This window comes from Pterocles gutturalis, unplaced genomic scaffold (assembly GCF_000699245.1).
Source record: "Pterocles gutturalis isolate BGI_N339 unplaced genomic scaffold, ASM69924v1 scaffold14504, whole genome shotgun sequence".
Classification (NCBI taxonomy): domain Eukaryota; kingdom Metazoa; phylum Chordata; class Aves; order Pterocliformes; family Pteroclidae; genus Pterocles; species Pterocles gutturalis.
This window is the reverse complement of record NW_010133453.1, coordinates 1-11,250: the sequence shown is the minus strand read 5'-3', so window position 1 is coordinate 11,250 and position 11,250 is coordinate 1. Positions and strand designations below refer to the sequence as shown.

General features: G+C 40.2%; 1 protein-coding gene across 1 annotated transcript; it reads right to left on the bottom strand.

Moving 5' to 3' along the window:
* Positions 1–4,362: 4,362 nt before the first annotated feature.
* Positions 4,363–10,888, bottom strand: LOC104467455 (palmitoyltransferase ZDHHC15-like; the record flags this gene model as incomplete). Its single annotated transcript, XM_010081241.1, has 6 exons — positions 4,363–4,406; positions 6,673–6,782; positions 7,217–7,343; positions 8,651–8,783; positions 9,644–9,764; positions 10,856–10,888. Coding segments are annotated over 6 exons (568 nt in total), but the record flags the coding sequence as incomplete, so codon positions are not given.
* Between the last annotated feature and the right edge of the window lie 362 nt (positions 10,889–11,250).

Below are 11,250 nucleotides of genomic sequence, written 5' to 3'. Positions count from 1 at the left end.
GGAATGCTGTCAGGTAAAATGCCCGCATGTTCCGTGATACTAGCATTTAGTGACTGTTATCCACTAAAGTTTTACAAATGCTGCTGTAAACCTTAAAACCTCATGCAGAAAAAAACATTTTAAGCATCATGGAAGCATAACCAACTTACAGGCTCATATTTGAAATGTAAACTTACATTTTATTTCACAAGGTTTACATTCCAAACTGAAGCAGGAAAATGAAGAAATAAGATTTTTAGGAAAGAGAAAAGCAATGCAGGAAGTTGGATCCCACTGCTCTGAGCTAAGCAAGCTGAGGCTGAATGATGAGAATCACAAACCCGATACCTGACAAACATTACAATTAGTTACAAATAAAATACATGGCACAACTGCTTAAAGTGACACCTACAGTACCCAAAATACTGGCACAAACAGCTGAAAGCTGATAATATTTTAACTATAGATTCAGGAGGAAGAGAAAAGACTCTCAAAGGGAGATGCAAAAAATACAACAAGAATAAAACTGCCTAACAGTGGGTATGATCTCGGTGTTAATTTCCAGAAACGGAAATAAAGCATGAAGCTGGAAGAGTACATGGTAATGTCGCAGCCTCACAGTGCTTGTCGCTGCCAAGCTGCCGCTGCTTTTAATGGTAAAAGCCACTCTGCCAGGCAAAGGCTTTCACGGATGGTTTCAGAATGAGTTTATTTTTGCAAGTGTTCTGTAACAAAACAGAAGCTGATAGCACTGGAAAAATATCAATAAGATCAAGGTTATTTTCAAGTACTATGGATCAGTTTCAAAAATTTCTACCACAGGAGTCACCAAAATGAAAATGTGACCCTTTAATTAATTCTGGCTTAATACACAAGGTCAGCAGCACCTCCTGAGCCTGCTAACTCAACGCTTTTGTGAGTGAGCCAGCTACGCACACAGTAAATCTGTTGTGCTGGCGTAACGACGACGCAGGAGGCAGCGGGTCCCTGAGCACACCTTAGCGTGTCGTTCTTTATATCTAACTTCCAGGAAGGTAATTTTTTTTTTCCCCCTGACACTTTACATTCATATTGTTACAGACTTTACACATTGGGTTTGGTAACTAATCCTAAGTTGTGCTTTCAGTCCACACCAGCAATCGAGAAGTAAAAAACTCCAGCTAGTGTAGATTTTGCTGAATCCCATTTCTGGTTTGTTCCAGGAAGTAAACATTCATTGCTAGGAAGGAAGGTTCTGCTTCTTATCAACGACAGTACACCACGTGCACTAGGTACAGCCTACTAAAAACGTACAGTACTGCTTCCTGTTTCTACTCCAAAAACACACTGTATCACCTCAGTGAGAGACAAAACACGGTCGCAGTGCCGTGAGGCTGGCGGCAGTCCTGCTTCCCTGGACAAGACTCACTGGCCAAGGAGAGGACTGACCACAATACTATCCATAGAAACATCAATATGATGTTTTCTCCTTTTTTTTTTTTTTTTTTTTTTTTTTTGAGTACAAGGTACCTGAATGTAAACAGGAGAGAAGGGGGGAGAGGCAAGGAGGTGGTTGTTAGTGGTCAGTTATTTTGGAACATTAATCTAGGAGAAGAGGGGTGAGACAGTGGCAGGTATCACAGTAAAATCCAGCAAGAGCCTTTGTTTGACATCTACTTGGAAAAGTTGCTTATAGCAGACAAGCCCTCACTCACACGAGGGACGCAAAATGCATTTGTAAAATGCTGAAACACAAACAACAAAGGGGCCAGGCAGAACGTGCTGTATCTGGGTTGAACTCTAGCGCGTCTATGCCCTGATTTAAGCAAACAAAACCATGGCTGTGTTCAACACTTCAGAGGCGCTCCTGGCATCACCAGAACCAAATCCAGACAGGGTACAAGAACCTGCTCAGAAAATGCCTGTAAATCCTCACAGCTTCAGACACAGCTCAGACACTCCTAGCTTAAAAATACACCTCAGCTGACAGAATGAGACAGAAAGTCACCAAATCCTCCTCCTGTTTTTCTATACAAGGAATTCAGAGGTTCAAAAGGCACAAACAGCACCTCTGTTGGGGACAGATCCTGTACGTTTCCTGTTGTGCCTGGCTGCCATCTTCCTCTCCAGATCCCCTCCAGAACACATTGTGCCAGAAATGAGGTGATGAATTCTGCCGCTGGCTTTCATCACCCACAGCTGAAGGTCACCACGAGATTTCCATCAGAAATGCAGCTTCAGTTTGACAGGAAAAACAGTTGCAGCACTCAACAGGCGTTTAACGACAGAAGCACCCAGCGGACGTGGTTAAAGCAGGAACACGCAGAGCGTTCAGTCCCCCTCTGAGGAGGAGACAAACTACACAGCCTGGGAAGGGAAGGCTCACCCGGGCTCCTAACAACTGAACCCCAGCAGCAAGACATTCCGTGAGGTCGCTGCCTGCTCTACACCAAACTACAGAGGCTGACGTAGAAAATATCTGTCCGCAGGGCACAGTTTATACCAGGTACTTAACATCTACTCTTATGGACAGAAAAATCTCTGCAAGACTCTCATCTGTCTCATGAACACATTTCCACTAGTAGCAGCGGCAGAGTAAACAGGAAAAAAGGGTTTAGTACATAAGCAAGGTCTTTGTCACCAAACAGATACTTAAATCATTCCTGATACGCACAACTGCTTCTGTAGCCACTGTCAACACAAATGGCTGATAAATGAACACAAAAATGGGATAGAAAATGGTAACAAATTACCTTAAAAGGCAGTACACTAACTTCAAGCATGCACCTAATTCAGACATGAGTGATGGAGTTGCCAGGTCTGAATCATGCAGATAAAAAAAGACTCAGGTCTAGAAAAATACATACAATCCTGCCAGCAAATTTGCAGTTCCATTCCACAGAATAAAAACAGCGATACATTCCTTTGACTGCAAATGGAGTCAAAGAAAAAATTTGATCACCTCTTAGTGCTGAAAAAGCTTTAAACCACCAGCCAATGCATTTACTTCAGAATAAGTTTGGAAAAATCCCATACCCCAATTGTCTCGTCAGCCCTATGGGACTAAAACCACCTTTGTGGAGCGTAGACTCCAAACACTGCTGCTGGAGCTAAACTGTCAGTGCACATTTCCAACTCACATGTTTTGAATTTACATCTTCCTTTCTGACTCCACACACACACACAACTTTCCATCAAACACTGATCCAGGAATGAGCTGATAATAGTCTTAATCACAGGGCAAACTGTCAATTTAAACCCAAGAAACTCATGCAAACTCCTGTCCAAAGTTCCTTTTTGCATTGTAGGTGCTTGCAAGTAGGATTGGGCTTCAAGGGCACTAAAACTCAAACTCTAAGATAATTGACACTCTCCTAAAAAAATTTTTAAAAAATCTATGGCCACAGTATTCTTGAATCTTGATCCTGGCAGTGTGAATATTTTATTTTTATGCACAGCTGCACATGTATACGTGTGCGTTCAGCACTTTTTCTTTCAACACGCTTACATCCAGCTATCAATTTAGTGCCAAATTTAAGTGGGTCTGTCTCTCATTGAGTTGAACTGAGAAGTTTAAACACGTTAGAAAATGCCACTTGTCAGAGAAGGTTGGAGAGTCAGAGTAAATACCATCCCCAGGTATATTATGGCTTGGAAGGATTGCAAGAATTCAAGTCCCTGATGTTTGCAAAATGAAAAGGCCTTTGGAAGTGCTCTCGCATCCATACGTTTTACCTATTTTGAATAAAAAATATATATTATTTATAAAATAAAGAGAGCAGGCCAAAGAAGATTGGCCAGAATCACTCTGTAAAACTGTTCTGTTCACTCCATAACTTAAACTTATAAAGCCCTGAAACATCTGTGTAGCAGGATTTCTGGAGAAGCACTCTAAGATGCAGATTCCCATCAGACGATACTTCATGATGTTTTCTCATCTTGAAGATCCACTTGTTTTCTGCCCCTCAAATCTGAAGTCCATGCCAAGAGAAGGGATGGTGACTCCTGAGAGGGAAGCTGAAATTTAAATAAAATAAATAAACAGCATCTTTCTGGACAAGATGGAGAAGCATTGGTGGAACACCACCACATGCAGATGCATCAACACAATGCTCTGGTGAGAGTTCCTGCAGCGGGCACGGGGGCCTGGATGGCATGCTGCTATTGGAGCTGTGCCGCTATCGCCACTGCGCCAGTCCAAACCCAGCGGGAAGGTCTGCACGCCACAGCCTTCAGCATGTTAGATGGTTCTGCCCGAGCGCTGTGGCATGTGCCGCTGTTAAAGTCAAAACCTGTCCAGCATTACCTGCCAATTTCCCTCCAGAGCAGCTGTTTGGAAGGTAATGAAAAAAGAAATACTGACCTTTATTTAATAAGCTTTAATACTGCTGCATTTTCAAACTGCTATGTCTCCCTTTCTATGGCAAGGGATGAAGCTTCACCAGAATCTATAGAATGAAAAACAAAGTAGTTAGAGGTAAGTAAATCTGTTCTTCTCACTGAGGATATTTTCTTCACCAAGTGTGGGAGTGTGTTCTTAAAAATCATTCCAAATAAAACTAGACAACCACTTGGCAGAGCTAACTGAACAGTTTTTTAAACTGAGATTACTCCGTTATTGGCTTTATCTATTTTATAAATGTGTCACAAGCTTTAAGGCCAGAAAGGCAAACAAAGATCTTTCCGTTTTAATGGAACATTTCAGGCCTTTCTGATTAGAGGTTATATGCTGGCTTACTTCGATTGTGTAAACTGGAATCTGAAGACTCTAAGCTTAGAGCACTTCCTTTGTTGATGCCTTACAAAAAAAAAAAAAAAGCAGCAGTGAGAAAACAAGGAAGAGTAAAACACCATTTGTGCCTACAACAGAGTCTCCTAAAACCCTTCTGTCAGATGGGAGTGGGGGTATGAAGCTTAACGAACCAGGAAATCACATTCTCTGAGTACCGCTGGATCATACAGCTGGGGTAGGAATACACGGTAGTACATTTCAGGCACTCACGATAACTTTATTCCTAAAGATTTTCACTTGCAAGATAAAAACTTGTCCATGAACACACACAGTTTCAGTCCAGAGCTTGGAAAAGTGAAAGCTGTGGAGGTTAGACTTCAGCCATACACAAGCAGCTCAGAAATTTCTACTTTAAACCCATATGGAGAGGCTGAGGCAGCTGGGCTTGTTTCATCTGGTGAAGAGGAGGCTCAGGGTCGATCTAGGAGCAGCCTACAACCACGTGGAGAGTGTTTAAAACCAGCCTGAAAGCAGCTCATACCTCTTTTTCAATGGACATACACAGACATACAAAGGACACAATCTCCTTATCTACGTCAGTCTTTTATGTGTAGTTCCCACCTTTACCTCCCAGCCGCTGCAAAAAAATAAAACTTCTCCAATCATGGACCAAGATCCACATGCCAACAGCTAGCGGTCTGCTCACAGCACGTGCTCCGCCTTATTGTCTGTACCTTCGTACAGGCTCGTTTGGCTTTTACAGCAAGAGGTTCTGATTTTACCAATATTGCAGTTCTACAGCTTCTTGGAATAAGATTACAAACTATTTTTTCACTGAGAAAGACTAGTAGAATAGAACAGAATACTTCAGTTGGAAGGGACCCACAACGATCATCTAGTCCAACTGCCTGTAAATGTAATTTATTTTATAAGCACTATAAACTACGGGGCTTCATATAACCTCTAGATTCAGATTCTGGTGTCTGATCTGGCCAAAAATCATCTCACTGTCAAATGTTTTCAAACTTAAGAATTAATTTTTTTCCAGAGAATATATATAAATATATTTATACTTTGTAAGAGTTGGAAGAAGTTCTGACTCATTCCTAAAGGAGTTATTTTAAGCATCAAAGCCAATACACAGAAATGCCATACTTTGTTATTTTTTTAAGCCAATTTGTGGTACCTTGTAACTGCCAAAATGTACAGAACAAACCAGGAAGAATGGGTAGTTTTCTAACATGCACATGCATGAACTAATTAAAGCAGTTAATCTGAAGAAAAGCTGAAAAGAGCCTCTTCAGTCCTACGGACAAAATCCCGGAGAACGCATTTTCCCAGCAGTATGTGAAGCGTGCCTTGGAAAAACACCGACTGTTTATTTTGGAATAACTGGAACAAACAGCTGCAGGTAAGACCCAACTGGAGCCTGAGCAGCAAATGCTGTGCTGTTGGAGTCAAGAGCTCATTGCACAGTACGTTGCACACGTATACAAATGTTGACGTGAGAAGTTCCTGTTACACCCTTTAACCAAGCCTGCAGCCTCCCTCACAGGTTCACACTACACACGACTGCAGTGTACACCCTGAAAGGGAACGTTGGCAGCAGAGCTTCTGAAAACTATTCTGAGGCAAGAAAGAGTGCGAATAGGGAAATCATGTCTCTGAACAGTGCTCTTTGGTTCTCTAAGTATACTTGCTTGATCCACTAATTATAGTAAGATGATAATTAATTAATGCTTTAACCATTCCTTAAAGGGAAAAGAAGAGTGAGATTATAATATTTCTCTTCAAGACAAGTAGAAAGCTACCAATAGAGTTGACACCAAAGTAGGGCTTATTTTCAGTCTGTGTTCATTAGTCAGGTCAGAGCTGCCCAGTGACTTAGCCAACACTTTTTTTTTTTAATTCTATTAGCTCTTATAATTCATCCACTAGTCACTGTAGGTCAAGACAACTGATTTCCTTTAGCATTACCTTACCATGAGGCTCTTCATCCATTCCATCATCTTCCCATTGCTCTTCGTTTGCTAGGAGAGGATTCTGAGCTTCACACAAAGCTCTCATTGGGAAAAAGTGTCCATCACCCTGGCTGCACGGAAAAAGGCAGAGAAAGATGCTGTAAAAAGTAAATTTCTACACGTTTTATCTGCAAACAAAGTTTTGCCTGTATTGCCAGTGTTTACTTAAAATTATTTTCAAGTTTTGAAAAATACTGTGTTTATTTTTTTGTGGCAGCTCAGATACCAAGTTTTACTGGTGAGACAGAGTTAGCTTTCTTCATTACAGCTGGTAAGAGGCAGAGGAGTCCAGGAAGCAAGCTCAAACACCCTGTGCAGAGCACTTGGCCCTCAAGACCCTTTCCCTTCCAGACTTGTGGTGAACAGGGTTAGCACAGAGGATGTTTGCTGGTGCATTTACAACAAGGAGCAACAGCAGTCAGCCAAGCCACATGTTAACAGGTGTAACACACCAGTCCCTCAGTTAATTGTACCAGCTTTTAATGCTGACTTGATTAATACTTACCTAGAGGCAACAGGTAGTAACCAGAGCTTTTTTTCTTCTCCAAACACTTGCTGAAGATTCTTTACAAAGCCAAGATTGAATCCATTTTTATCTGGGCCATTCTGGAACACTGGAGCTGAGAAAGCCTCTACACACAGATGGAATTTCAGTGAAAAAATGAAAATCAATGCCAAATACTCTGAAACAGGATTGTGCGTGTTATAGCCATCTAAAGGCAACGTGATTTAACAGATTATGAACTAGCATTACAAAGATACACAGTTTGCAAATAATATTTATTTTCATTTTGCCAGTCTGTAAATAGTTTCGAACTGAAGGTAGGAATTTGGCCTTGCAACTGAACCATATGGAAGAGTCAAACCAATTACAAACTGTTTGTTTAATCTAGAGAATAGTTAAAAGATCTTTGCATGAGACTTGTTGAAATTCAGTGGCTAGAAATTTCACTGAATCACAGGATGGTTTGGGTTGGAAAGGACCTTAGAGATCATCCAGTCCCAGCCCCCTGCCATGGGCAGGGACACCTCCCACTAGCCCAGGTTGCTCAAAGCTTCATCCAGCCTGGCCTTGAAATTTCCAAGTAAAAAATCTGCAGAATTAAGTAGGCTGGTCTTTAATGCATACTTCAGAAGCAGCACTGGAGATTTAAATTGCCTCATTCATTAATGATATAATGAACAAGCATTAGGAAGAAACATATGCAAATAGACCCTCTGTTATGGTGAGACATAAGAAAAGAGAGGGGAGGAGAAGCAAGAGTGCACTAGAAACAATATGATTATCTGCCTTCTAAGCTGCTGCTGAGGTCTGGTGTTTTGGGATAGATGAGCTTTAGTGACACTTGAAATGAGTTTAATAACTGTACAAAATTTGAATATTTGCTCAAACTCTTCTGTTTTGTTATAAAACATTTGCTCTGTTTTGTTATAAAACTTTATCCAAAAAGCTTTAAAAATTGAACAACATTCATCTAAGGAAAGAGAAAGAATTCACTTGACAAAATCATCTGTTTCAGATTTTCATTTCGTTGGTTTGACAGTCATAACTTGTTTGCCTTTGTCAATGAAGACGGACACTGTTTTCCCAACCTCACTGAGCTGTTTTAGGATGCACTCCAGCATGCGAGGATAAAGAACCATTATTCCTGGAAAAGCTGCACTCACCTCACAGCAAATGCAGTTATATACATGCATAACATTTTTATAAGTGGACTTCTGCACTTTAAGGCTCTCATTTCCCTAACAAAGCTGTTGTCACACGAACTAATAAACAGCTCATCTGAAGTGACAAATTTCTGCAGCACTGTGTTAAGATCTTACATCTTCCTCCCCTCATAATCCAGCAGGAACATACAGAACTAGAACACAAATGCCCTTTTTTTTTTTTTCTTACAGCACAATCTAACACTAAAGGAGTAAGACACAAGAGCCTTACCTAAAGTAGATCTGTTTCTACTAACGAGCCAGCAATGGTAGCCAAACAGAAACAGAAGGCTTACGAAGAACATGACCGCCACAAAGAGAAGGAAAAGGACATGAAATTTGGAACGTCCGTTAGTCAGTTCACCCTGGAAACAAAAGCAATGCAGAATAAGTGATAAGAACAAATAAAAGCTGAAGTTCTTGTTTCTAGAGAGAAGACAGATATCCGCCAAAACGCCTACTTGGAATTCTCAAACTTGTACACAAATACTTGTGTTTACAAAGTGGAAAAAAAATACTTCCCAGCCTTTGCACGTCCCATATGTGCAGCCACAGAGCATCAAGTCTCTGTGCCTTTCTCAGCATATGAAAGAATCCCAGTGAGCAGCCCATGAGCATCTCAGGAGGCATTTTATGGAAGTGATTAGCCATTAAAACAACAGACATTTAATAAATTAACGAACAGCAAAGTTAAGTTACTTAAACACAGTCGTACAGAGTTAGCAGCAGAAGGGACAAAAAAAACTGGAGGCAAAAGGCCAGTCTCTGAGTGGAGCTGTCAGTTGGCGTTGTCTGCATATGAGTGATAACTGGTAACTGAATAAGAAGCATACTTCATTTCAGTCAACTTTTAAATTGAGCAAGGAGTCATACGGGGATCAGAAAATGAACAAGGGTTTTGATATTGTTCACTAAGTACGTACAGATCAGTGCCAGGATGTTACACTTTGATACCAAATACACCCATGCAAACGCAAGAGCAGGAAAAGGCTATCACTTCGTTGCCAGAAGCTGACTCTACAGTTTGAAATGCCTGACGTCTGTTTGCTTCTCGCCTTGTGCATTTCAGACATCTAATGGGAGTTAGACTCAAAAAAGGGCCCAAGAAAATATCTTACAGAAGAAATGCGGAACCTCCACTGACCGCAAACAAAAAAGTAACAAGAGTGACTAATGCCCACAGGACCCACAGGATATGAAAACGTAACCAGATTTCACAACTTACTGTCCAGTATTTAATGAAATACTTGAAGACTGTTGCAGCAATATACAAGCAATACAACAGAGAATAGGCTAGGAAGAGTAGAAAGAATTTGTAGTTAGAAAATCCAATGCAGTTATTCACCCTAGAGAACAAAAGCAAAGTTGAAATCAGGAGATGTCCAGCACACAGTTGTAACGCAGTGAGTACTATGATTTTTTTGGTTTTATTGAGCCTCTGGACTATACAACAGTTTTGTCAATAAGTAGCTCCCCTTAGTGGTCAAAATGAAATCTAACTGAAGTCTTTTTGCTTTTCACTTGAAGACTTGCTATTCCAGGTAAAAGGCCAGTTCAGATTTTTGGAATCTGTTTTAACGTTGGATCCAGTGGTAACTTTGTCACAGAGACAGGCTGTGACCACTCAGTGTCTGTTTCTCGTCTGCAAGGCAACCAGATCTGGGATTTCTGTGTAACTTTATTCATCTGCAAAACTCAGGAGTCAGATTCCCCACTGCTTGACTGTTTGCACACAAAACAAATAAAACCAAGCTTGATTATAGTTCTCCATGCATAGGATAACTCTAAAAAGGAAAAGAGAAAGCAGAAAAAAATAGTAGGTGCTTGTTTCAAAACTCAGGTTTGAAAAAACCTCTACAGTTTAGGATTAGCAGGGAGGTTCAGGTAGGGAAATGTTTGTGTTGCTTCTGATTCCTGAAGTATTTTATTTTTTTTTTTTTAAAAAGGAGTTTAAGAAATTTAGTGGCAGCAGTTCTCAAAAAGTATAAAGCTTAATTCATCCATGCACCATTCTACACAAACTGTCTCTGTCCATGCACAGAGGCAGGCATCGTTTCAGAAACAATCTGCGTGCAAGTATTGTTATTGAAATCAACTAGTAACTGCATGCTGAAGTGATTATATACCCAAATTAAAGGCTAAGTTGAAGTCTCTTTAAAATGTGAATAACAGTCAAAGAGTGAATGAGGTATTGTAGTTTAAATGATATCGATATAGCAGGTTTTTTTACACATAGTTTATTGAACAAACCTGAATGATCTGTCTTTCAAAATACCACACGTTTCGGGCAATTTCATAGTGTAATTATTGTATCAATTTCCCAACATAAAGAGAAGCATGGCCTAAAAATGAGAGAGGCATACAGACACTATTCTGTGGAAATGTATTTAAACAGCCTCTCTTTTCAGAAAACTACACGCCAATATCTAGGACATACCATGGACAGTGATGATCCATTTTGAGCACGCATCTGCAAAAGGACAAAAAAGAAAAACAGAAGACTTTTACTTGGTGCCTAGTTGCCAACTGCAGATCAATAGCAAATCCTCTGTTTTTTGTGACATTTCTACACAACACGAACTCAAGATGATGTTCTCTCTTTGAATTTTTTTAAGGTATCATTTTAAGATGGAACATTTATTACTTTTTCAAGATCAACCAGTGTCTTTGGCACTCTGCAAGATGAAAAGAAATGAAAATTATTTCTGCCCTAAAGGGCTTAAAACTTCATCAAAACACCACAGGTAAAGGCCTGGGATATTTTTAAAAAAGTAAAAATAATACTTTATTTTAATGTGCCTAAGTTAATCAGTTAATTTTCACTAGATGGCA